This window comes from Sapajus apella, unplaced genomic scaffold (genome assembly GCF_009761245.1).
Source record: "Sapajus apella isolate SASKATOON/1434 unplaced genomic scaffold, GSC_monkey_1.0 scaffold76, whole genome shotgun sequence".
Taxonomy (NCBI): Eukaryota; Metazoa; Chordata; class Mammalia; order Primates; family Cebidae; genus Sapajus; species Sapajus apella.
In genome coordinates this window covers 7294938-7322552 of record NW_022437016.1, presented here as the reverse complement: position 1 = coordinate 7322552, position 27615 = coordinate 7294938, and the positions used below count along the sequence as shown (strand labels likewise).

Genomic DNA, 27615 nt, shown 5'->3' with positions numbered 1-27615 from the left:
CATGAAACTCAGTCTCAAAACAAAAAATTCTGTAAAGTATTCAGCACCGCAATGCTCAATGCTTAGCTTCTTTCTCTTTCTGTTTCCTTCCCCCAGTCTGATATGCTTGGAGCATCTTCCACAAAGGACTTAAAGCTCGGGATAAAATGATTTATCACAGGAAAATCAGCCAGATTTACCTCTGCTGCTCTTGAATTTCACTCTTTGGTTAGATAACCATGAGATACTTTAAACTTTATACAGGCAAAACACAAACAAGGAACGCATGTGTACAGCTAGTGCTCGACTTACGATCACGATTGGTTCCGACAGACTGGTCGTAACACGATTTGGTCATAAGTTGAGTAGGCTATATGCATGCGGAGATGGTAGTGCTGCCAGAAGCTGGTCCGCACTGTCATACGCCCAGCTGGGCAACGTTTGCGCTGCCAGACGCGGAGCAGTCGTGGCTAGCGATTGTGGTCGTAAAGTTGAATGGTTGTAAGTTGCATAGGTCGTAAGTCGATCAATACCTGTATTTCAATTAAAGTTGAAGGCAAAAAAGTAAATGATTTCACAGATTAATTGCTATAATGTTATACTATATATTGACTAATGTCACCATTGACTAACATCACCTTATCACCATATCTTATATATTGACATTATAATCAGTCCACATTATTAGTCTGAATATGTATGAGTGCCTATTGGTGTTCCCCAAGTACATTATAATTTTAAAAGCATTCCCTGACTACGCAAGTCTGGAAAATGCTGAACCAGAGAGGTTTTATGATAATCTCTATTTGACAGATGAAGATATTGATGCCATTGAGTAACACATACCTTGCAATTTCTTAAACATATTTCTTCTGTGGCTGTTCAGTTGATGGTATTCTATCTTGACATCCTGAAACAGCTGTCCTGTCGAGATTGTAACATAGCTGTTCTGTCTTTGTGAATCATAGGTGAGGTTTCTCTAAGCAGGGTGGACTTTGCAATGTGAGTTGGCAGGGAGGCTCGACAGGCTGGGGATCTCTTAAAACTGAGCCTGCAGGGAATCTGGATGTTTTCCCAGGGGATGGGAAAACATTGCCTCTGCCATCTAAGGGCAAATTAAAGAGCGCTGTCATGCTGTGATGAGAGTATCTTGTAAACACAATTATCAAGTTGCATGCTCTTCTCTGTTTATTTCCCTTCTGCTCTCCTTGAGTCATTAATAAAATCTTAAAAGCTGTGTCAGACCGGGCACAGTGGCTCACGCCTATATTCCCAGCACTTTGGGAGGCTGAGGTGGGGGGGGATCACCAGGTGAGGAGTTCAAGACCAGCCTGGCCAACTTGGTGAAACCCCATTTCTTATTAAAAATACGAAAATTAGCTGGGCATGGTAGCGTGTTCCTGTAGTCCCAGCACTCAGGAGACTGAGGCAGGAGAATTGCTTGAACTGGGACCTGGGAGGTAGAGGTTGCAGGGAGCTGAGATCACGCTACTGCAGTCCAGCCTGGGCTACAGAGCAAGACTCCATCAAAAAAAAAAAAAAAAAAAAAAAAGAAAAGAAAAAAAAAGCTGTGTCCATGGCTACAGGGGCCTAATGAAAGACTCGGGGCCCAGGTGTTGTCCAGAACATTAAAGGGCATCAAAACTTCCCTCCCTGTCCTAAGCCTGTTGCGGTGGTGGTAATGGCTAGTGAAATATCTCCAAAGGGAAAGTGAATTTGGGAGAGCATTCAGGGCACCTGATTCCCCAAAGAGACTTCCAGTGCCCTTCTCTGACTTATTAAGGAAGCAGGGAGGTTTCCTTGCAAATGACCGATCACCCAAGTGAAGTGACTGGCCAGAGGTCAGGAAGTGGGTTCCAGGCTAACATTTCCTGCAAGGGGGCTTAGCCGAAGGTCTTGTTGTCCTGTGGCCACGTGATGCCATTGAAATGAAAGGGGGGAAAACAGGCAGTGTTGATTTAAGGAAACGTGGCTTCTGTAGCTGGCCTAAGGTGGCACAGTAGGAGTTCCTTTGTAAAAACTCAGCGCAGCTTGGCTTCCAGCCAGCATGCTCATTTGGAGCACCCCAGAGCTTCAGGGTGATCAAAGGCACGTACGAGTAATTCCTTACATGTCAACACCTTCATGCTTCTCCTTGAAATTCAAACCAGCAGTTGAAATCCAGGGGCTTGCAGGAGATCCTTTTCTCACTCTCATGGTGTAAATGATCAGGCTGAGCGTCCATTCCTGGGTCAGGGCAGCCAAGTGCCCCAACCAGGCTCTCCGAGTGGCTGGGTGTGTGTTTAAAATGATCCCCTTGGTGTGTTGGTTTCCAGCCAGTTCTCTTTAGAGGTCAGCGCTGTTGCCTAGAAGCACCAGCTCTGCACTGCTGTCTTTGCCCACCCTCCACTTGTGAACCTGACCCAAGCACAGGCTGTGTTGCTGGGACTTAGGGTGAGTGTCCACCTTGGTGAGCTTGGCCCCTGAAGTCGGCTCAGCTTCCCTGTCCTGCCTGCTCTTGCTCTTCATGATTCCCACCCCCTGCCTTTTGGCTCACCACCTCCTGTGTGACTGGCAGATCACCTGGCTTCACTAAGTCTCAATCCTTATTTGTAACATTATTAAAAACAGTGTTGCAGCTGGGTGCAGTGGCTGACCTCTGTAATCCCAGTACTTTGGGAGGCTTAGGCAGATCACCTGAGGTCAGGAGTTCAAGACCAACCTGGCCAACATGGGGAAACCCCATCTCTACTAAAAATACAAAAATTGGCCAGGCATGGTGGTAATCTGTCATCCCAGCTACTAGGGAGGCTGAGGCAGGAGAATTGCTTGAACCCAGGAGGCGGAGGTTGTGGTGAGCAAAGATCTTGCCACTGCACTACAGCCTGGGCGACAGAGCAAGATTCTGTCTCAAGAAAAAAAAACCAAAAAGTGTTGCACACACATGCACACAAACAACATACCGAAGAACAAAACAAAATAAAACCTAGAAAAGAAAAAAAAAAAAAAAACACCCAGTATTAGATTTCTCATAGCTTAGCTGTGGAGATAAAGTGAAATAACTATTGTAAGGCATATCATAGGTTCCATAAATGGTAGTTGTTATAATTGTGTGTTATTAATAACATTTTAAAGTGTTACCAGAAAGGGGTCCCAATCCAGACCCCAAGAGGGGGTTCTTAGATCTTGTGCAAGAAAGAATTCAGGGCAAGTTCGTAGAATAAAGTGAAAGCAAGTTTATTACGAAAGTAGACAAAAGAATGGCTGCTCCATAGACACAGCAGCCCTGATGGCTGCTGGTTGCCCATTGTACAGTTATTTCTTGATTACATGATAAACAAAGGGTGGATTATTCATGCCTCCCCTTTTTAGACCATATAGGGTAACTTCCTGATATTGCCATGACATCTGTAAACTGTCATGGCGCTGGTGGGAGTGTAGTAGTGAGGACGACCAGAGGTCATTCTTGTCGCCATCTTGGTCTTGGTTGGTTTCAGCTGGCTTCTTTACTGCAAGCTGTCTTATCAGCAAGGTCTTTATGACCTGTACCTTGTGTTGACCTCCTATCTCATCCTGTGACTTAGAATGCCTTCACCTTCTAGGAATGCAGCCTAGTAGGTTTTAGCCTCATTTTACTCAGATCCTATTCAAGATGGAGTTGCTCTAGTTCAAATGCCTCTGATAAAAGTATTGAGATATATTAATACTCTCAGTAATGTATTTAGGGCTGTGAGCATTCCTCTAGGAACTGATATATGGACTTGAAGATGATATGATTTAGCAGAAAAAGCGTGGCCTTTGGAAATTTGAACACACACCCATGTTCAGATCCTGGCTCCCCAGGGTATAAAATGTGTAACCTTGGGGAAATAAATTACCCTTTAAATCTCAGTTTCCTTGCCTGTTTTGGGGGTGGGTGGGTAATAATAGTAGTGTTAGGTTGAATCACTTGCAAATGTGTATGGTGGGGGGGAGTGTGTGTGTGTGTGTGTGTGTGTGTGTGTAGCTGGGTTTGACTTACAAAAATGTCAGTTTAATGTGGCTCACCCTTTAATGCCTATCTCACAGGGTTGCTTATTAGAATGGAAAATAATGTATGAGCAGTGCCCAGCACAGAGACCCTGTACTGCATTCTGTCAGGTCACCTAGGAAGCTATTGCAGCAATTCACGTGAGAAATGCTGAGATGATTGAGGGACTGTAAGGTGTATTCAGATGTGGAAATGTCAATTTGGTGACTGGGTGGGGGTGGATGACGTGGGAGACCCAAGAGAGGTATGCTCCAGAGATAGAGAGTGGGGAGTTATTTGCTTTCGGGGCATACTTTAACCGGAGTCCAGGGAGTGGTTGGAATCACTCAGGATTAGCGTTCGAAAGAATGTCACCTGTGATCCTGGATAGAACATGACAGCATTGAACAAAATGAGACAGAGGCAGGTTCCCATAAGCATTTGCTGAGTCCCCCTCCATTAATGCTCTTCCTGTGCTAGCTGGGGACAGAGAGGGCAGGAAAATTGAGGGATGAGGGCAATATTGCCCCTGCCTTCAAGGACTTAGCAGTGAGTATAGTTAACTCTGCTTCTTTTTTTAGGGTCTTGGAATATGGGAAAAAATCTCCAGTTACAAAGTCTAAAAATGAAAATTCTGGGTCAGATACAATGACTTATGCCCATAATCCCAGCACTTTGGGAGGCTGAGGCAGGAGGACTGCTTGAGCCCAGGAGTTAGAGACCAGCCTGGGCAACAGAGCAAGATCCTGTCTCTACAGCAACAACAACAACAACAAAAAAAAAAAACAAATAAATAAGTCAATGAAAATACTGTTACCTGTCTTGTAGGATTAGATCTCATGTATACATATTGAGGCGCCTAGTGCAGTGCCAGGCACTGATCAGTGCTGCAATTGCTCCATACTGCAATTGATCAATACTGCTAGTTTAGCCAAAGAGCACTGGGAGGGAGGGGACCTTGTTTGAGTGCTGCAAAACAAGACATTGATATTCTTGCATTAAAAAAAAAAAGTTTAGGCCGGTCGCCATGGCTCAGGCCTGTAATCCCAGCACTCTGGGAGGCCTTGGCAGGCAGATCATGAGATCAGGAGTTCGAGACCAGCCTGGTCAACATGGTGAAACCTCCGTCTCTACTAAAAATACAAAAATTAGCTGGGCATGGTGGCAGGTGCCTGTAATCCCAGCTTCTCGGGAGGCACAATTATCACTTGAACCTGGAAGGCGGAGGTTGCAGTGAGCTGAGATCACACCGCTGCGCTCCAGCCTGGGTGACAGAGTGAGACCTTTTCTCAAAAAAAAAAAAAAAAAAAAAAAAGTTTAATGTGTAAATTATGGCAGGAATGCAAAGGACATGGGACTGTGGTGTGGGAAAGGAAGAAAAGCTAGGCCCAGTGATCCGAAGTGCCTTTGACTATAACCAGTTGTATTCCTTCAGAAGGGAGCTGAAGATTATTTAGCCAGTTCATTAGCAAGAAATCCTCACTATCAAAAAAACAATTTTAGCTGCAAGGGGAGCTTACTCAGCAGTGCAGTCTTATGTTCCAGGTGGGCTCAGCTGTGATGCCTTCTGGGCTCTCAGTAGGAGACTTGGGGAAGGAGAATGAGGCTGTGGGCCAGGGAGATGAGGCAGGATATGGGCTGGACACTGATGGGGTGGCCCCAGGAGTTGGGAAATGAGAGGCTCACACCCAGGTGGACCCAGGAAATGGCTGAGGATCAGGAGACAGGTCCCAGTCACCCAAGGGTGAGCACTGGAAGACAGGTAGGCAGGCACTGAGACTCTGGCCAAGTAGGTTGAGATGAGCCTCACCTGGAAATCTGGTAGCCTAGGAGGATGACCAGGAAACCAAGGCAGGCTAAGACAAATAAGATGAAATACTAGAAGTAGCACCGTGAGAGAGAGTAAGTCTACAGCTAGGAAGTGGCTGAGCTGAGATCTGAACCCAGCTCTGCCTGACTCCAAAGCCCACTCCCTCTCTGCTGCTGCTCCTCTCAGACATCCAGTGTGTGGACTCAGTGGAGGTAAAGGGAAGCTGCATTCTGAGGGCCCCCAGCCATGCCAGGGTCACCCAGGGCCCTTAGGAAGCTAGGCTTTAGGCCAAGCAAGCCAGGCCTTGGACCCACATGGTAGGGGAATTAGGTGGGGCTGGACAGAGGCTGGCTGGGACTGCACTGTGGGGAAGGAGCGGGGAGGCCAGGCAGGGCTGGTGTGCCAGGCTGTGTCCTCACTCCCCTCAGCTCCAGTAGTTCGGGGCAGGGTGTGAGAAGTGACCTAAGAGGCACATGGACAGTCTCACAGTATGACTGGGCCCTTCCTGTTAAACAGGTTTCAATGTCCCAGGCGTGTTCTAGAGGAGCTTTTTGGTTGTTCACTAATGATGGGTAGATAACGGCCCACAGAAGGCTGCTGGGCTCCAAAAGCAGAGTCCATTAAGCTGCATTGACAGCAGGCTGGCATTGGGGTAAAGCATGCGGAGAGGCTGTTCCTTGCCCCTCGAGCTTCCTGAGCAGAAGCACCAGCTGCCTTGATGCGCCGTGTGATGCTGTGTCCGCCTCCACAGTGAGCTTGAGAACATCTGCAAAGAAAGGGCAGCATGGCCCAGAACTGATGCTTTGGTTCCACCTTCGAGCTAGGTGACTGTAGATTTCTCAATGGACACTGTGGGCCTCAATTTCCTTGTTCTCCGTAGAGTGGAGGGCTGGCAATTACATGGAGTAATATCTTTGCAGAGCATCAAAATTTATAATAGCAGCAAACAAATGTATTCAGAATGAGAATGAGAGAGAGAGAGTACTTATTCCAAGGTTTCTTCTGAAAGACCTCTTCAGATGCCTGTGTTAATTATGGTAGAAAGAGCTTAGGGTTGGAAATCAGAAGATTTAATGTTTTATTTATGTTGGTAGAAAAGTAATTGCAGTTTTCACATACTTTCAATGGCAAAACCGCAATTACCTTTGCACCAGCCTAATAGTTCTGGTTGTGATACTGGCTGTGTGGCCTTGGGCAAGTCTCCTTGCCCCGTGGCCTCAGTTTCTTTGTTTATAAAGTATGTGCATGTGCTTGCATGTGTGTACTTGTGTATGTATGTGTGTGCGCACATGTGTGTGTGTGTGTGTAGCTGTGTGTGTGTATAGCTATGTGTGTGTGTCGTGATAAGTCTTTCCTGGGCCTCGAAGGGCTGATCAGGAAGATAGGGGGAAGCTCCATATGGAGAAGGACTTTGGGAAGGAAAAGATGTCTATAGAGGGTTGCAGGCCAGGAAAGTAACTTCCCACGGGACCACAGATGATGGGCAGGAGCTTTACAGGCAAAGAAGACGCAGGAGACTGGTGGAGGCCACAGGGAAGTCAGTGTAAAGGCATCGAGGTGAGAAAGAGGACGGGAGGGAAGGGCAGGAAGGAGACGCCAGGGTGTGCTGGTGCTGGCTACCAAGGAAGGGAGGACCATCCAGGCCGTACGAGGAGTGCACGCGAGGGGTCAGCCCCAACTCCTTGGGGGTAATTGATGCCAGTGCCCCAGTAAACTCAGGACACCTCATCAGCGATAGGCTGAACAGGGTTGCTTTCTTTGCCGCTTAGATTTTCTTAACTGGAAGTGTTCCAAACCAGAGAGTGGTGAAAATGTTTGACCGCGGTGGCAGGTATGCCTCCTTTCCACCGTCCTGTGGTTCCGCGCTCACCGAGAGCTGAGAGGTCCATGTGGATACCTGTGCTCCAGTTCAAGGTATGCTCCATCTGAGTTTAGAGTCTGAGTCTCATCCTTGCCAGACAGCAGCTCTTGTTCTTTCTAAGTGTGGGAGAGTTGTTGTATCAGAATTCATCATCTGTAGGAGCTATCGGACAACCAGGCCTAGATCTGAGGAACAGTAAAGGGCTTGCGGAATATTATAAAGTCCTACACTAGCTCTGTGGCTGGAATTGTGCAAATAATACTCATTTGATGAAGTGAATTCCTCCTCTCCTTGTCCCCACTTTCCTCCAATGAGACCTGCTCCTCTCCCTGCAGTCCCTAAATCTGTTCATGATACAATCACTCCTCCCCAGACTGCTAAAGCCCCAAACCATGAGCTCACCCATGACCCTTTCCTCTCTCCCCATTCACAGCTGTCCAGTCACCAGGTGCCTGATTCTACCTCTTCTCTCAGCTCCCCATTTCAACCCTGTTGTCCCTGACCCAGCTCAGGCCTTTGGACCTTCAATAGCCTCGGGACCTTCCTGTACCTGCTCTCATTCCTTCCAAACGGACTTCCTCCTGGGTGCCCTGGTGATGTGGGTGCATGTCACTGGCCAGTTGACACTCCATCCTTTGCCTGCAGATCAAGTGTAAATACAAGAGTGTTCTGTGGTCTGTCCTGCCTGTTCCAGCCTCTGGCTCCCAAGTGCACTCTCCTTCCTCTCTATCCTGTCTCTGGGTAATCTGGCCCATTGCGAGGTCCTTGGCCATCCTGAGGGGCCTGACGACCCCAGATCTCTCTCCCAAGCTCCAGACACATGTTTCCCAGGGACCGCAAACCTCTCCGGGCATATGCCCTCCAGGGTCCTCTGTCCAGCTCATCTTCCCCCTGTCTCCCCCCAACCTTTCCTCCTCCCCGTATTGTTTTTTGTTTGTTTTTGAGATGGAGTCTCACTCGATTGCCCAGGCTGGATTGCAGTGGCACAATCTCTGCTCACTGCAACTTCTGCCTCCCGGGTTCAAGCGATTCTTCTGCCTCAGCCTCCTGAGTAGCTGGGATTACAGGCTGGTGCCACCATGCCTGGCTAATTTTTTTTTGTATTTTTAGTAAGGGTTTCACCATGTTGGCCAGGATGGTCTCAATCTCCTGACCTCATGATCCGCCTGCCTCAGCCTCCCAAGGTGCCAGGATTACAGGCGTGAGCCACCGCGCCCAGCCTCCTCCCCCTCTTATACTCCCTGTGACTCCCTGGACATCGGGCAGTGATCCTGTGTGCTCCTGTCTCCCTCTCCCAGTCACTCAGCTTTGTTGATTTTAGCTCCAAAATATTTCCAAACCTCTCTCCTTCTGTCTGACTTCACGGCCAGCCTCACTTTAGGCTTTTCCTCTCTGACTCAGACCATCCACCCACTTGGGTACATTTTCTATGTGACAGCCTCAGGCATCTTCCCATAGTCCACATCTAATTAAGCTGCTCTCTTCTCAAAACCTTTCAGAGTCTCCATCATTTTAGGACATTACTCAAATTCCCTAAAACAATATTCGAGGGCCTTCCCTATGAGGCCCTTACCTCTGAGCTAGGCTTGATCTTCCTCCACCCCTTTTTCTCATACATCCCTCATTCATTCTGGCATGGGCTCTGGAATCTGCCTGCCTGGGTTCAAATCCTGGCCTTGTGACCTATTGGCTGTGTAACCTTTGACAAGTTACCTGACATCTCTGGGCCTCCCTCTCCTTATCTGTAAAATAGGATTGTTGTGAGGATTAAGTGAGATAATACCTCCAAAGTGCTTAGAACAGTGCCTGACCCATTATAAGCACTCAGTAAGTATACGCTAATGTTGTTATTATTATTGGTGGTGGTGGTGTTATCTGGCCCCTGCCGATTTCACTGGTGGGGTTTCCATGTGCACACCCCTCCTCCCACTTTTTGTTCTCCTGCCATTGGAACTATGTGCAGTTTCTCAGAAGTGTCCTGCCCGCTCCTGCCTTCGTCTCCCAGCACTGGAGCAGCACGTCATCTGCTCAAGTTCTTCCTCTCTGCCTCCCTGCTCTATCCCCCACTCTGCGCCAACAGCCCATTCTTGCCCTTTCCATCTGGCCCTAGGTGACCTCACTGCAGACTGCCTTCCGTCTTAACCGAACTCAAAAATTGCCTTGAACATTGAGGTAGGAATTTGTCCTAGGTACCAGGCTCATACCCCTAAGGCTAGCAGGGGCTGGCCCTGCCTCCTGTCTGGCGTGCACTGTGTGACATTGATTTTGTCTACCAGGGGCTTGTTTTTGCCTGAGATCTGCAGCGTGTGCCTGTGACATCAAAGGTCTGAGTTGCTAAGATTGGATGCAAATCCACCTGAGTGACAAAGGGCTGCCCTAACTGGGTTTGACTTCCCCGGTATTGCAGACACAGACAGTATTTCTTCAGAAGTTGGCTTCTTACCTGCCCCTCACTGCTAATAATGTTTTGGGGCTTGATATTCCAGTTGCTGAATTTCTCCTTCCAAATATTTTAGCTTGCTTCCTCCAAATGCCCTGCTGATTTCCTCAAATGCATCATAAATCTCAGATCCAAATCTCCTCCTCTTATAGATCATCCCAATGTGCTGATCCCAACAGCACAGTGGGAACTCTCCAGCGTGATGAATGCCACTTGTGTGTTTGTAACACAGCCCTCAACTGTAGTGATGTCGAGATAAATCATGGGTCAGCACTTGCTCTCTGGCAGAAGCCAGGGACCTTAGTGTGTCCCCTTTATTTTATAGGTGAGTACAACAAAGCCCAGAAAGTTAGGTGACTTTCTCGAGGCCACACAGAAACAATTGGGACTAAAATCCAGGTTTTCTGTTTTCCACCATGGTACTATTTCTAACTTACCAAAAGCTATGACTTAAAAATACTAAAAATTGGCCAGGCACAGTGGCTTATGCCTGTAATCCCAGAACTTTGGGAGGCTGAGGCAGGTGAATCATTTGAGGTCAGGAGTTCGAGACCAGCCTGGCCAACATGGCGAAACCCTGTCTCTACGTGGTGGTGTGTGCCGTAATCCTGGCTACTTGGGAGGCTGAGGCAGGAGAATTGCTTGAACCCGGAAGGCAGAGGTTGCAGTGAACCAAGATCGCACCACTGCACTCCATCCTGGGAAACAGACTCAGTCTCAAAAAAAAAAAAAAAAAGAAAATTAAAGATTAATTTTAAGATTGTGGTAAAATATAAATGACAAAATTTATCAGATTAACCATTTTTAAATGTGCATCGCATATATGTTAAGTGTACAGTGGAATTAAGCATATTCACATTTTTGTGTAACCATCATCCATCCATCTCCAGAATTTTTTTCATTTTGTCAAACTGCAGCTTTGTACCCATTAAACACTAACTCGCCATTCCCTCCAACCCCAACCCCTGGAAAACACCACTGTAATTCCTGTCTCTGAATTTGACTGCTCCAGTCACCTCATATAAGTACACTCTTACAGTATTTGTCTTTTGGGGTCCAGTTTATTTCTCTTAGCATAGTATCCTCAGAATACTCTCGTTTTGTGCCATGTGTGATAATTTTCTTCCTTCTTAAGGCTGAATAATATTTCGCTTGTAGTGGTGTTTCTTTAAGACTATTTTAATATCTTAATAGAATATCGTACTGCTTTGTAGTATTGGAAGTTTGAACGGAGACTTTCCCAGTAGCGTTTTCTAAATGCCCACTAGGGGGCAGTAAAAACCACATAAATTTTTCAACAGGCCAAAGTAGTGCCAGGTAATTAGGCCACTACCTCCTCTGTGTATCTCTTTCAGCCATCTGTGTATACAGTTACAAGGTAATGGACTTCAGGTCCAACAGTGGCTTTGGATAAAACTAGAGATACCGTCAGTCGTAGCCTAAGTGCAAGTCTTCCTCACACTCCGGCTAACATCTGTGCAGAACACTTCATTGAATATGTTGGTTTCAGATGGTATCTTAATTTAATTCATTTAGTCCAATAATTCTCAGACAGAGTGCACATCAGAATCACCTGTGGTGATTTTTTCCAAAATACACATGACCAGGTCTCATTCCAGATCAATTAAATCAGAATTGCTGAGACTGGGGCTGAGGTACGTGGATGATATTTTCATTCTGGTCCATCACTTCTTTTTAGGAGCCAATGTGTTACTTTTTAACTTTAATAACTGCTGGGAAAGGGTCATTCTTGAATAAACCTCAGAGGAGAGTAAATATGAATTCTGAAAAATGTTTCTCTTTTAGGGTAGCAGTGGTGGAAGGGTCTAGTGGCTATGGGAACCACATTCTGAACAATTGTGAGGGTTTCCTATAGAGCCAGGCACCCAGACAGAAGATTTGAAACTGGGGCAGTCTGGCTAACTCAGGGTCTACAGATACAGTTCCTGGATGGCCATACTCAGGGCTAAAATCTTTAGGGTGGGCAGAGCACAGACATCAGTATTGTCTAATATATTAGGAGGAACTTTCCTATAGTAAGAGGAAAAAGAGATCTTCAATTTTATCTTAGAGGTGAAAATGGAACCATGAACTTGAGGTGGGGTCAGGATACCTAGGTTCTCATCCTGACCATCCTACTGGCCAGTTATGAGACCCAAGGGAAGTCATGTTGGCTCTCGGAGCCTCAGTTTCCCCCTTGAATTTTGAGAGCACTGGGTGATGTTGATCTCTGAAGATTCTTCTATTTCTAAAATTTCAATGACTCTATGAGTTTTAATAATCTTGATTTGTATGGCACTATTTTGGCAAAGAGCAGAAGTATTCAGGAATCCAGTGAGTAGCTGAGACTACTGACCATGTAGTTTAATTTATTTAAGGCATATACATGGAATTCAAAGGGAAAAATATTGCTCTGGATAATCTATCGAACTGTTAGTATCTTCGCCATAGCAAAAGCTTTCCAGAGGGAAAAATTTCCCATCAGTGCAAACCTGACATTTTTCACTTCCTGATCCATAGCTGCCATTTGTCCAGCATGCTTATATTTACTGTAAAGGCTGAGTGTACAATGCTTTGGATGAATATTAAGTAACTACATAAACGTCAAGGTCACAGTTGCAAGAAAGCCTTGGTGGAAGGCCCTGGGAGGCTTGCATTGATCTCTTGTGAAGTTCCACTCTTGAATCCTGCTGACAGGGGCAAACAATTGATGTGGACCATTATTAAGGCTCTAAGTGTTTCTCCGTTGTTAAAGATCTTTTACAAGCCTGGAATAACTGATAGTGCCCAAGGAATTGGCAAAAGCTTCATTTAGAAATATAGGCTGGTCAAAGAGATAAGTGCAACCGCGAGTGCAGTTGTCCTGGGTTGGGCTTACACAGCAAAGGTGGAGGGCTGAGAGGAGTCCCTCAGTGGGGCACCTGCCAACTCAGCCTGCCGGGCACTGCTCTCAGATTTCAGAGGGAAACTTTCACGCAAGAAGCTGCAGAGAGGATGGCTCCCTCTTTGAAATCCATCCTTACGTTTCCTCCAGCTTCTCTCTCCTGGTGAAAACCTCCTTTCCTGCCATTTCAGTCCATCCACTCTCCATAGCTGCAGGAAGCATCTCACCAGCATCGGGGGCAATGGGGTGAGGATGAATTATGCAGAACCACAGGTCCAGACCGACTATCTGGATGGTCAGGTTCTCAGATAGTTAATTATATGAGTGTTCTGCTGACCTGGAGCTGGGAGGAGAGCAAATACTGCAGACGACAGGATCTTGTTTGAAAAAGATCTCAACAGATGGAAGGACTGGTCAGGTCTACCAGATGAAGTTAAGAAGGGGCGTAAACATGAAACAGACATTTCCTGTGCACTAGCTCTGTGTGTGGTATTGCACTTGGTCCTTTGCACGTTTCAGTTTATTTCATCCTTACAATGACATAATGAGAGTAGGTGTCTATATCCCCATTCCTGAAGTGAGGAAACCAAGACATGGTGGGATAGAGGAAGGTCTGAGGGCTTTAGTCATCAATTTAGATTCCAATCCCAATTCTAATCCCATTAGCTGGCAAGTCACTTCATCTTCTTTTATTTTCATTTTTCTTTGAGACAAAGTTTTACTCTTGTTGCCCAGGCTGGAGTGCAGTGGTGCAATCTCTGCTCACTGCAGCCTCCGCCTCCTGGGTTCAAGCAATTCTCCTGCCTCAGCCTCCCGAGTAGCTGGGATTATAGGTGCCTGCCACCACACCCAGCTAATTTTTTGTGTTTTTAGTAGAGATGGGGTTTCACCATGTTGGGCAGGCTGGTCTCGAACTCCTGATCTCAGGTGATTCACCTGCCTTGGCCTCCCAAAGTGCTGGGATTACAGGCGTGAGCTACTGCACCTGGTCAAGCCACTTCATCTTCTAAAAAGAGCGACAGCCAGGCTTTGGACTGTCTTTTATTTGTCAGATTATAGGTACTTAGTCTCTTGCATTTATTATTGCATTTAATTCTCAAAACAACCTTACTCCTATTTCGTAGATGGAAAGGGTGTAGATAACTTAAGTCACTTGCCCAAGGCCCAGGATAAGGAGCAGAGCCAGTGTCTAAGCCCAGGCCATCTGACTCCAACACCCGTGCTCTTAGCAACTGTTGTACCCTCTCTGTTCCCGACATGAAAAGGCACAACCATATTTCTGGTGAGGGTTAGATGAGCTAATTAGGTAAGTGCCTGATATAGTGCTCACGGGAGCTCATAAATGATATTAGCTCACCATCATCATTATTCTCAGCACTATTATTAGTTACATGAACTGTTCAAGGTGGAAGCTAATAACTGGCAAAACCAGGATTTGAACCCAGGTCTTGTGACTGCCAATCCATTTCACAATAGAGCTCCGTCTCACTCTGGAGCACAAGACGGGGGCCAATCCTGATGTCATGATCTCAGTACCTTGTGCAGTGTCGTCTGCATGGAAGATGCTCGGCACATGGTCAGATCGACAGGGACCATCTTGTCACCCACTCATCACACATTTGCTAAGGCCTTGCTCTGTGCTAGGGATCCAGAGGGAAAAGAATATAATGTCAGCCATCCTTTTTTCCCCCTTCCAGGTTCGAATGGTGAAAGATGATGACCCTTCCTGGAAGCCCACTTTTATTGTGAAACCTGATGGTGGTTGTCAGGGTGACGGAATCTACCTCATTAAAGACCCCAGTGACATCCGCCTGGCAGGGACCCTCCAGAGCAGGCCGGCGGTGGTCCAGGAGTACATCTGCAAACCTCTCCTTATCGACAAGCTCAAGTTTGATATTCGTCTGTATGTCTTACTCAAGTCCTTAGACCCCTTAGAGATTTATATAGCCAAAGATGGACTCTCCAGGTTTTGTACTGAGCCATATCAGGAGCCCACCCCCAAAAACCTGCACCACATCTTTATGCACTTAACCAACTATTCCCTGAACATCCACAGCGGCAACTTCATCCATTCAGACAGTACTAGCACAGGCAGCAAAAGGACTTTTTCCAGCATCCTTTGTAGACTGTCTTCCAAAGGCGTTGACATCAAGAAGGTCTGGTCTGACATCATCTCCCTGGTGATAAAGACTGTCATCGCGCTGACTCCAGAGCTCAAGGTCTTCTACCAGTCAGACATCCCCACGGGGAGGCCGGGCCCCACATGCTTCCAGGTAACCAGTTCTCAGCCTGCGTTTCAGCCTTGACCAGCCTCAAGAGGGCTCTCTGGCTTCGTGTGGGATGCGTGGTGGGGTGGGGTGGGCAGAGGAGGGGACCGGAGCGGTGGCACTGTGGGCTTTGGTGTTAAACCTGGGCCCAATTTCCAGCTTTCTGTTTGCTAGCTGTGTGACTTGGGGCAAGCTGCTTCCCTTCTGTTACCTGTAAAATGAAATGAAGAATATCTACCTTGAAAGGTTCTTGTAAGAATTAAATGAGATAACATGCGTAAAGCAGAGTTTTACATTCATTTGTTTACTCATTTATTCATTCATTTACTCATTCTACAACTTTTGCCACATGCTTAGAGGGGTCAGGCATTGTCCCGGGTTCTTTTGAGACAGTAAGTCAGGGCCTTGCTGGCTGATGCATAGAGTCTGTTGTGAGAGATGGATAATTTAAAAAGCAATGATTGTAAAGGGTTACAAGTGCTAGAATAGAATAGGAAACGTCTGAGGTGCTGTGAGATGGTGGAGCCATGCCACATTCTCTGGGCAGGCGTGGCATGTTCAGGGAAGGCTTCCCAGAAGAAACAACAGTCAAACTGGAACCTGGAGTGACAGTTAGTCGGAGCAGGAGAGACTGGGTAAGGGTGAGGGAGACACAGGGCTCCAGGTGGAAATGCGCTGGAGCCAGAGACGTGAGCGGGAAGCATGAGGAGCTGGTGGAGGTTCAGTTTGGTTGCCGGGTGGGGTGTAAGTCAGAGATGTCAGGGGAGATGAGGGAAGGTGAGATGGAAGGGAAGGTAGGGACTGTCTCACGGAGAGCCTGGGCATGGGAGGTCGAGTCCCTGGAGAATTTTAAGCAGGGGAAAGATGCACCCAGATTTGCATGTTACAAAGAACAGCATACCGGCAGGGTAGAGAATACACTGAGGCAAGTCTGGAAGTGGGGAGGTCCCTAGGAGACAGTTGCTTTCACAGAAGCTGGAGAGGATGCTGGTTTGGACTGGGAAGGTTGTGGTGCAGGTAGGGGGAATAGACAGATTTGGGTGCCAGGGAAGGAGCTAGAAAGGCTCAACTTGGTGACTGAATGAGGCTGGAGAGAGATGACAGATGGTGGCAGTGAGGGCAGGAGGAACCGAGACGGATGTGCAGGTGGCTTGGGTACTTGCATGGATGGATAGAGGCCCCTGGAAGAGGACCAGGCTGTTGGGGGATGGTTGGGAGTTGGACCTGAAGTACCTATAAGGCATGCAAGTGGAGAGATTGAGGGGACAATTGGATATTTGGAGCTTGGAGCTTGGATTTCAGGGGACAGAGGTCTGGGTTGGGACAGAGATGGGAACTCATTGGCAGATGGTGACCCAAGAGGGTGACGAGAGGACTGAGAAGATACCTGTGGGCACCACTGTTTAACTAAGGGACAGGCAGGGAAGGGAGAGGGAGCCAGAAAAGGAGGCCAAGAAGGAGTGTCTTGAGATAAATACCGGAGAAAGACCCCGGAATGCCAAGGAAGAGGTGCTTGGAGAAGCAGGCAGGGGTTGGCGCATCCAATGCTGCTGAGATGCCAGGCAAGACCAGCACTGAAACTGTCCACTCCATCCACAAGGGGTTGACTGGAGACAGAGAGAATTGTCTTCAGCAGAGCAATGGAGCCAGAGTCTGGTGGACTCAGAGTGTGGGAGCGAAGGAAATGAGGAATGAGGCTGGAACCTTCTTACAGGACATTCAGCTGTGACAGTGCGGGGTGGGGAGACGTGGCATCCAGACACTCCAAAGGCACACACACTTTCCTGCCCCCAGATTAATCCGTGTGGGAGGAGAAGAAAGGAAGGGACAGCTCTGGGACCCTCTCCATCTAATTCTTAAAGTTATTTTGTAGCACTTGATAGATATGAAAAAAGAATACATGGAACATATTTGTAAGCCATGAAGCCAAACAACAAAATGATCACCCCAAACCCTCCTCCCAGCCCAAGACCTCCAGCCAGTGTGTTTCTCCCCAGAACCAGGTCCCTGCCCAGCCCTGGGGTAAACATCACCCTGAATTTTATGTTTATTATTTCCTTGCTTTAGAAAATACTTTCATTAGGCGTGAATCCCTAAACAATGTATTATTTTGTTTTGCTTGTTCTTGAGTTTTATAAAAATGCTGTTATAAAGTATGGAGCCTTCTGCAACATTCTTTTCCGCTACACGTAAGGTTTCAAAGGTCCACCCATGCTGGTGGGGATCGTGGGCACTGTCTCGTTTGCACTCTTGTAGATTCCATTGTGAACATGCACAATTTATTATCAGTTCTTCTGTCAAGGAGCATTTGGGTTATTTCTAGTTCTCGGCAGGTGGGTAACAGGTCTCTTGGGACAAGAAGGGAGAAGGAAGGGAGTGGGGCAGTGTCTCTAGTGGATGGGGCATTCATTCAACAGCAGAAGAGGAGGCTGGTCCCAAAGTGCAGCCCCAAACCCAGAGAGGCCACCCCAGGGGCTGGGCACCAGTCAGCAGGATTTCCAGACGGGCTGGCGGGACCCTTTGGAGGGGAATTCAGGCCAGGATTAGTACCAGGAGGGGGTAATTGCCATCCAGAGATCTGTCCTGAGAAACTTAGACCCCTGGCCTTTGGTTCCCAGGGAGGATGGACAGCTCAGCCATCAGGTAGGTGGTTTAAAATATTAGAAAGAAGAAAAAGGCAGAACTTAGAGGTAGGACCAGAGAAAACAAGTCCTGACCTAAGCCAGCAAAAAGTTAGGGTCAAGGAGATAAGTTGCAACGTGGACACACGTCCAGGGGTCATCCCGGGGGACCTTGTGGTCACATCTGTTTGACAATGACAGCTATTCCAGGAGTATCATGTGGGCCCAGCAGGCAGAGCCAAGCCACAGAGCCCTGGCTTGGACCGAGTGGCAGGGTGGAGGGCCAGGCTGCTTGTTTTGCTACTCGTCTTGCTATGGACAGACCACATGGGGCAGCCATCGGTGGGGCCCAAGCTGTGGGGAGCTGGTGGAAGGGGCAGACAGGGAGGGAGCCACTGGTTTGATCAGATCATGTCTAGCAGATGGAATCACAGCCTTGGGACCATCTCCCACTGCTTGGCCACTAAATGCTTCCAGGCCTGGGTGAGAGGAGGAGCGCAGCGTGAGAGGCCGGGCGAGAGGAAACGCTCTTCCTCTTCCCAGCTGTGCCAGCTCCAGCTCGTTTCTTCACCACGCTGAGCCTCTGCCGCTTTCTCTGTAAATCACCAATGCCCACTTCCCTGCCTGCCTTTTATTGTGAAGTAATGTAGGTGACAGCGCTTTGACAGGGTATAAGGTGTTAGATATTTGGAATTTGTCTTGCCATACATTTCAGATTCCCTGTCACCGAGGGAGAAAATGGCATCCTTTTCTCCTTGTAGCCATCTCCGACTTCATTCTTACCACTTGTAAGAACACTTTGCTGGGGTCTCAAACACCAGAGCTGACTTGGAACCTAGAGATTTAGGGACCCAGTTAGGTTCTGCCATCGACTTGCTGTGTATTCTTATATAAGTCACTTAACTTCTCTGTGCCTCTTCTTCCTTGCCTACCTCACAGGGTTGTTGTCAAATTCCAGTGAGATAAAGATTATGAATGGCTTTTCAAGCTGTAGTGTTTGGTGCAGATAGAGCACATTGCTTCTTTGCCGTACAGCCTCTCCCGCTCATTGCCTGGGCTTGGCCCAGATTGCAGTATTCCAGAACATAAACTCTAGCCAGAGAAATGACGTGTATCTTAAACACGTGACAGTGAACGCTTTTCAATCACAGCCATAATAACTACTTGGGAAATTGTGATGGCCCGAAGCAGTTGTGGGCACTGCTTGGGCTGTGGGCAGGTTTCCTGTAATCTGCTGCTGAGGAACGTGGCTGCCCTGTCATTCCAGCCTGCCCCCTGTCATTGCTTAGGTAGCTCCCAGCGACATATCCTCATGTCAGTCTTCCTGAGGGTACCAGTATGACTCTGGTTTAAACAGTGAGGCCTGCCTCAGTGTAGATGAATTATATGGCAGAAATAACACATGCGGAGGAAAGGCTTCCAGCTTAGCTTTCAAGAACGTTCTTTCCCAGTTCCATTGCTTGGTCTGTATCTTCTTTTAGCTCCCTGTGTCTAATTCTCTCCTTGGCCCATGATCCTTTCCCTTAGATGCTTGAAGGAGGTGCTATTCCTAAATCCTAAGATGTTTCTTCTGTTTATTCTCTCTTTTTTTTTACCTCCCCCTTACCCTTCAGCCCAGTCACCCCAAGGGAAGAAGGTCAAGGAGCAATCCAGTGAAAGGTCAAGGGCTTGGATTTGGTTCTTAGACGGCCTGGGTTTGGCCTGGGGTTGGCACCTCTAGTTAGTCTGTTTGGCAAGTTAGCAATCATAGCCTCAGTTTCTTTATCTGCAGTTAGAGATCAAATTTGTACGTCCCTCTCAGAAGCATCACAAGCGCAAATAAGAGCAAGGAAGAATCTTCAGCACAGCACCTACCACATAGGAATCAATAAATGACAGTTTTTATGATTATTCCATTGTTTGTTTTCTGTAACCACAACAGTTCTCAAATTTGTCTATGAAGAAGTGCCCTGATGTTATAAGAAACCATGAAATATTCACATCTTAAACTTAACGGGAACACCAGTGTTCCAAGGAGCAGAGTTTGCAAACCATTTCCATAGCCTGGTATTTGTCACCCTGACCCCAGCCCCAGTCTAGCTTCACTGTACCCGCCCTGAGACTTGCAGTCTTGCAAAACAGATACGATTACTGTCTCAGACATAATTTGTGCTTCCCATTTCTGCCCTTTGGTTCTCTTCTGTCTCGGCTGACCTGGCGTGCTCTCTCCCATTCTCGGTTTCTTAAACGTCAGTGCCCTCCAAGGTGCTACTCAAGCCCTACCTCCTAGATAAAGCCGTCTTCCAAAAACCACTTCTCATCGTTCAGCTTTTTCTTCCTTTGGGCTCTAACAGGTTCCCTGGGCACTCCTGAGATGAGCCCTGAGCTAGTGTGGGCGTGTGGTTACGGATAGGACAAGGTCTCTGCCCTGAGGGTGTGCGCAGTGTAGTGGGGAGGGCTGACCCGTGAGAACTGCAGTCCCTCATAAGAAAAGCCATGAGAGGGTCCCTGTGGGATGCTGGGAGAGCCCAGAAAAGGGCGTCGTTAACTTTGCCTAACCCTGTCAGGTGAGGCTTTCCTGAGTTGGAGATGCTTAAGCTGGAGCATAAAGCATGAAGAAGGGTTTGCCGAGCAGAATGTGATAGAAGCACACCCTCCAGTTTCCCTCCTACCTCCCTGGCTGCGGCTTCTCAGCCTCTTCTTCTGGACCCGTCAGTGTTGGAGAGTCTCAGGGCACAATCCTTTGGAAGGTGTCCCCCTATTCACAATCACTCCTAAACGATCTCACATAGCCTCATGGCTTTACGCACTAGCTCTATGCTACTGGCGCCTACGATGGTATTTCCAGTCCTGACCTTTCCCTGAGCTCCAGATTGGCGTATCCTACTGTCCACTTTAATTTTCTACTTGGATGGTTAATAACCGTCAAACACTGAACATGTCCAAAGTCAAGCTCCTGACTTCCTTCCCAAACCTGCACTCCATCGTCTTTACTGTTTCAGTAAATGAATGACATTCAGTCAGTCACTCAGACCAAAAGCCTGAGTCATCATTCTTTTCTCTGTTACCCTCCTTCATACCTCCAGTCCCTAAGCAACTCTTGCAAATATACTTTAGAATATTCCCAAATGTAACCACTTCTAGCCAACTCCACTGTTGCCATCCAAGTCTAGGCAGCCATCACCTCGCACTTGAATGGCTGCCATAGGCACCCTTGCTGCCTATAGCCTATTTTTCTCACTGTTGCCAAGGAGATGCTTTAAAACATAAGGTGGATTAAGTTACTTTCCTCACTCAAACCCTCCAATAGCTTTTTCATTGCACTTACAATCCTGGCTCCTTCTCATGGTCTACAAGATGCAGCGCCATCTGCCCCTTGTCCATCTGACCTCATCTTCTGCCCCTCCCTCTCACTCATTCCTTGCTGTTCTTCAGAAGTAGCCTTCATTCTTGCTTTTCCCTCTGCCTGGACTGCTCTTCCCCAGCTATTCAAACGTGATTTATTTTTATTTTTTTGACATGGTGTTTCACTCTTGTTGACTCAGGCTGCAGTGCAGTGGCACCATCTCAGCTCACTGCAACCTCCGCCTCTGGGATTCAAGCGATTCTCCTGCCTCAGCCTCCCAAGTAGCTGGGATTACAGCTACCTGCCACCACACCTGGCTAATTTTTAAAATATTTTTAGTAGAGACAAGGTTTCACCATGTTGGTCTGGCTGGTCTCGAACTCCTGACCTCAGGTGAGCCACCCTCCTCAAGTGCTGGGATTACAGATGTGAACCACTGTGCTTGGCCCAAAAATGACTTATTCTCTCACTTTATTCAGCCCCTGTCCATATGTCACCTCCTGAGACTTTTGCTTCTAGTGATGAGGGAGTAACAATGACTAAATGTAACCTCCTTCTTCAAATGATTGGACTATGAGAAATATATATGAATATGTAAACGAAAGAAACGTTTTCAGGCTTTGAACCACAGATAGCTCAGCACTGTAATCTCTGGGAAAAGGTGGGGAAAAACTGAGGTGAGTCTTATGGTTGCCTCAGCTTTTCGTCTGGGGGCAATTTTTGGAATATGGACACAGAGGAGGTGAACCTAAACAGAGTCCAGTGACCTCATTGAGTTGAGGAGGTGAAGACTGAAGTTTCGGAAGGCTGAGGTGGCTGGAAGTTGTGGGGCAGAATTACAGAAGGAGCTAAGCAGGAAAAGAGCTCCAGAAAGCTGCATGGGATCTCAGTGGGTCTCTGCTGGGTCTTAAGCCGTGCATGCATGGAGTGTTAATCCACAAAGCTGGGCAAAGAATAACCAGGGAATTGATAAGCTGAAACACTTCTGCCTCCCTGCTCACATAGGGCAGGGAGGCATTCGAGTGCTGAATAGTCAGAGTGAAGGGTCCGTGGTGATGGCTGGGAGCATTCAATGGAGACTCCAAAGAAGTTCTGCCGTAATGGGGAGGATTAAATCTTTTTTGGAATAAAGGTTACTCTAGACTCATCCTATTCACCTTAAGCAAAAGGCTTTGAAGACATCAGGCTGATTTGCAAATAACTGACTGCCAAAACAAAGCCCAGCACTTTAAAAGGAAGACCAAGTCCAGACACTTAGCATTGAAATATCACAATGTCCAGCATTCAATTGTAAAAAGTCTCTAAACATTCCATAAGACAGGAAAAGGTCACCTTCACCAGTGGGGAAATCTTTTAAGAGAAACAGATCCAGAAATATTAGAAATGATGAAACTAGCAGGAAAAGGATATTAAAACAGCTATTAGAACTCTATACAAAAATTTTAAGGAACATATGAGCTTAGTGAAGAGAGAAATGGAAGCTAGTGAAAAGAGCCAAATGAAACTTCTGTAACAGAAAATCTCTGAGATGAAAATATCACTGGATGTGATTGACAGCAAATTAGACACTGAAGAAGAAACCATCAGTGAACTTGAAGACATAGCAATAGAATGTGTCCAAAATTAAACAGAGGAAAATGACAAGAAAAAGAAGAACAGACCCTCAGGGGACTAGGGTACAACATCAGGTGGTCTAACATATGTGTAATTGAAGTTTCAGGGCAGAAGAGAGAGGGAATCTAAAAAATATTTTTGAAGAAATAATGGCCAAAATTTCCAAATTTGAAAAAAAGCTATAAGGTCACAATCTAAGAAGCTCAAGACATTCCAAATAAAATACACACACACTACCCCCAAATTATAATCAACACTGTTGGAAAGCCAATGATGATCAGAAAATCTGAAAAGCAGTCAGAAAGGAAAGGCACACTATGTTCAGAACAAAGAATAACCACAACGTTCTCATCAGAAACTGTTCCGCTCTCACCACTCCTATTCAATATAGTACTGGAAGCTCTAGCCAGAGCAATCAGGCGAGAAAAAGAAATAAAGGGTATTCAAACAGGAAAGGAGGAAGTCAAATTGTCTCTATTTGCAGACGACACGATTGTATATCTAGAAGACCCCATCGTCTCAGCCCAAAATCTCCTGAAACTGATAAGCAACTTCAGCAAAGCCTCAGGATACAAAATCAATGTGCAAAAATCACATGCATTCCTATACACCAATAACAGACTTAAAGAGAGCCAAATCAAGAAACTGTTCTGGCCAGAGACAGTGGAATGACAAACGTCTCCTCTTTAGAAAGGCCTCACTGGCCCTCCTAGGTAAATCCCCAGATGCTCCCCTCCACCCACTGTATCACACTCTGTGTTCTTACCTTGCTTTCATTATTCGCTTGCTTGTGGTATGTCTCCCCTCTAAAATGTAACCTACGAGAGGGTAGGAGCTTTGTCTTGTCACTGCTTTACAAGACAAAGCAGTGACACTTTACAAGTGCCAAGAACAGTTCTTGGTATTTAGTAGGTGCTCAATAAATAACTGACAAAGTAAGTAATGCCTTCAGGCAGAAAAATATGAAGGCAGAGAGCAGTAAAGCATCCTTGAACTTCTAATGGTTCAGCACAATGAGAGCCCAAGATGTGTAGTAGCAAGTGGGAGGAGATAAACATGGAGTGTTGACAGATGTCAGGCCGTAGAGCAATTTGTAGGACATGCTGTGGGACTTGGGCTTCGTTCTGTAGGCAGGAATTTTAGGCAGAGGAGTGTTAATATTCTATTTGCACTTTAGAAAAACAGCTCCTTGTGTCGGATGAATTAGAGGAGTGAGTTTGAGAGCAGGGGAAAGGCTAGAGATGGTACAGACCTGTGGAGAATTGAAGCAGAGGGGATGGGCCAGGTCTAGAAATCGTTTTAGTAGGTGGAGTGTGCAGGCGTTAGTGACCAGCTGGTTGTAAGGGATGAAGGGGCAAGTTTTGACTTGTGTTATTGGGTAGATAAGGAATACAGAAAGCAAAGGAGATTTTAGAAAAAAATATGGTATATTTATTATCTATTGCTGTGTAGCAAATTACCCCAAATCTTAGCAGCTTAAAACAACAAATATTCATTATCTCACAGTATACATGGGTCAGAATTTAGGCTTAGCTGACTTCTTCTGGCTCAAAGTCTCTCGCAAGGCTGCAGCCGACGGGTTGGCCAGGGCTGCAGCTATCTCAGGACTTAAATGGGGAGAGCTCCTCCTCCAAGCTCACTCTTGTGGCTATTGGCAGGTCTCAGCTACTGCAACTGTGGGCTAGAGAAATGAGTTCCTTGCCACCTGGGCCTCTCTTTGGGACAGCTCACAATGATATGGCCGGTGGCCTCCCTCCGAGTGAGTGAGCAAGAGAGTGAGAGAAAGCACCCCAAGACAGAAGCCACAGTCTTTTTATAACCCAATATTAGAGGTGCCATTTCATCATTTCTGCCCTATTCTGTGAGAAACAAGTCACTAGGTGAGGTCACACCCCATTGTGTGTGAGGGGGGATTACACAAAGGCTATGAATGTCAGGAGGTAGGGATTATTAGGAACGTCTTAGAGACAATGGGCCGCAGAGTGCATTTGGATACAGCGAATTTGTGGACTCTAGGACCTCCCAGTTGGGGATACTCTGGATACAGATGGAAGTGTAGATGTGGGGCTCAGGAACTAACCTCTCTTGTTGGGATGTAGTTTGGAGCCTTTGCATGAATTTATAATTAATGGCTCAGGAATCTCCCCAACTTGATTTGAAGCTTCTAGAGGTCAGGAATGAAGGACAGATATCTTTAAATCCCCAAGGAAGCCCCTCAGGTAGGAGGTGCTCAGCACATAATTGCTGATTGAATTACTTGGGGAGGCAGAATGTCACATGGTTGAAAACTCCCTCCATTTAACAATTCCTGCTCTGTTAGAGGGACTTGGAAAGAGGCTTTCCCCTTTCTAAGCTGCATGTTCCTTGTCTGCACAAAGCAGGTTTTCAAAAAAAAAAAAAAAAAAAAAGGTAAAGCTTTTTCCCTGGGAACCCCATATATCATATAGGTAAAAGGTAAAATTTGGTCTGAAAATTTGGTCTAAAAAGAACCCCATTTTGAAAACCACTGGACAAAGTAAATTCCTGATTTTCTGCCAACTGGGACATTCTGTGATTTTATGACAAGATCAACTCTACATATCTCCCAGTTCTGTGATTCTGTTTATTCAGATCCATTGATGCTACATATTTTATTGAACTTTTGAAAAGAAAATCATGCATATTTCCTTGAACTTATGAAAAAATGTGTCATATCTGGCTTTCATTAAGCACTTTGTATGTGTCAAGCATTGTGCAAAAAAATGTATATTGCATTATCTTTATTTGATCTTATCTCCCCTACTGGAGTGTAAGGCTTTGTCTAGTTCACTGTATTTCTAGCAGCTAGGATAGTTCTTGGGACATAGAAAGCATTCAATAAGTGTTTTCTGGGCCAGGCACTGTGGCTCATACCTGTAATCCCAGCACTCTGGGAGGACAAGGCAGATGGATCACCTAAGGTCAGGAGTTCGAGACTAGCCTGGCCAACATGGTTGACCCCTAACCTGGGAGGTGGGGGTTGCAGTGAGCAGAGATGGCAGCATTGCACTCCAGCCTGGGCAGCAAGAGAGAAACTCTGTCTCAAAAAAAATAATAATTAATTAAAGGTTGTTACCATTATCAACAACCCTGACAGATAGCTATTGTTATCTTCATTTTCCAGATGAGATCACTGAGGCTCAGAGTGGCTAAGCACCTTCCCTAGAGTCATCTAGCTAGTGTAAGGGACCGAGCTGGGGTTGGAGCCTAGGTCTTTCTGACTCCAAAGCATTCCTGTCCAAGACCCAGCATATTCAAAACCATGCACCCAAATTTAGGTTCTGGAAAATCTCATGCCACTGGTGAGTGCAAACCAATAGGGCTGACAAGGCTTTACTGCCCCAGCTCCCAGCATTCCCAGCTTTACATTCACAAAACCACTGGGCATTGAGCTGGGAAGAGTCCACCAGGCTGAGAAAGTACAAAATATACCGAAAAGTAAGAGTTGATGACTAAGGATGATAAGCATCGTCACCACAGCCTGCCATTCTCTGTCGCCTCATCAACATCACATGTCTCCAACCAGGTCTGAAGTTAGACTGATGATGTCACCAGAGTCTCTAAAAGGCCTCATCACTCACTTCCACTTGTCATGTATTATTAAGCAGATCTATAATACATGTAACATTTTCTACTGAATTTCCATTTCTTTCTTTTCATGACCCAGGAAAGAAAAATAGAGTGAGGATGACTTTTCCCAACTTTTCATCCTTATTGCCCTTCATTGAAAAATAACTTCATCTTGAATTACCCCCCAAAAATGGTCATTCAGGCTCTAATTTCGTTAATAAGGATGGAGCTACAGTTTAATAATTATCATTTAACCTATGCATATTCTATATAGACAAGTAAATGGATTTCCCTCATCTTTCCTCCTTGAATCCACAGAAGAGGGGAGTCTACAACCCTTTTTCTTTTTTCTCTTTATTCTCCACATTATTTTTTGAGACTTTGGGGTTCTATTAATTATGTTAGAAACTTTCTGCATTATCACTTCTGTAGCGATAACGAGAGTCCTCTGGAGAATTGGAAGTCTTTGTCGTCTGAATCAGAATTTCATTAGGGGCAGCAATCTCAAGGATGAGCAAAAGTTATCCAGATGAAGAGTTGTTTTAGGCAGAGAGAACAAGTTGCTCACGAGTGGCTGGCCCGGATTGTCGGGTCTGTAAGGAATGGAAAGAAGCCAGAGTGGCTGGAAGACAAAGCCTTACCCAAGGCAGCATCCTGGATTTGAGAGCAGGCGTGAAGCAAATGGTGTTGAAGACCTCCAACTATGCTGGGCGGTCACACAGGGCCCCTGCGCTTAGAAGGGCTCTGAGCTTGATTTAATGTGCCTATCGTGAAACTCTTCATCCTTTTTGAAGAAAGGGCCCCACATTTTCATGTTGCACTAGGTCACACAAACCGTGTAGTCAGTCCTGCTTGGGTGGAAAAGCCAGCTCTGTCATTTACTAACTAGCGAGGCAGTCTCTGGGAAATCCATTGGCCTTCCTGAGATTCAGTTTCTGCTTCTGTAAAGTGGAGTGCATAATCCCTCCTTCAAATATGCTGTCATGAGGATTCAATGAGACTATGAATAATCAGGGCTTTGTATAGTAATAGGTGCCTAGTAGGTGCCTAATCAGTATTACCTTCTTCTTAACTAAGAGGGTATATCTGAATCACCTTGGGAATTTGCTTTTTTCAAAATACATTCACCTGGGTTCTGCTCTGAGCACTTCTGACTCTGTAGGGATGTGGTGGGGTTGTGTGTATTTGTTTTTTGAGACAGAATCTCATTCTGTCACCGAGGCTGAAGTGCAATGGCG

The 27615-nt window shown here is 46.4% G+C and overlaps 1 protein-coding gene across 3 annotated transcripts in view; it reads left to right on the top strand.

Annotated features, from left to right (window-relative positions):
* Positions 1 to 27615, top strand: part of TTLL11 (tubulin tyrosine ligase like 11) — a 277911-nt gene that overhangs the window by 88383 nt on the left and 161913 nt on the right. For all 3 annotated transcript variants that reach the window (XM_032251514.1, XM_032251513.1, XM_032251515.1), the window contains exon 4: positions 14660 to 15235. In XM_032251514.1, the coding sequence (XP_032107405.1) occupies positions 14660 to 15235 (576 nt within the window). The remainder of the gene's footprint in view (positions 1 to 14659; positions 15236 to 27615) is intronic.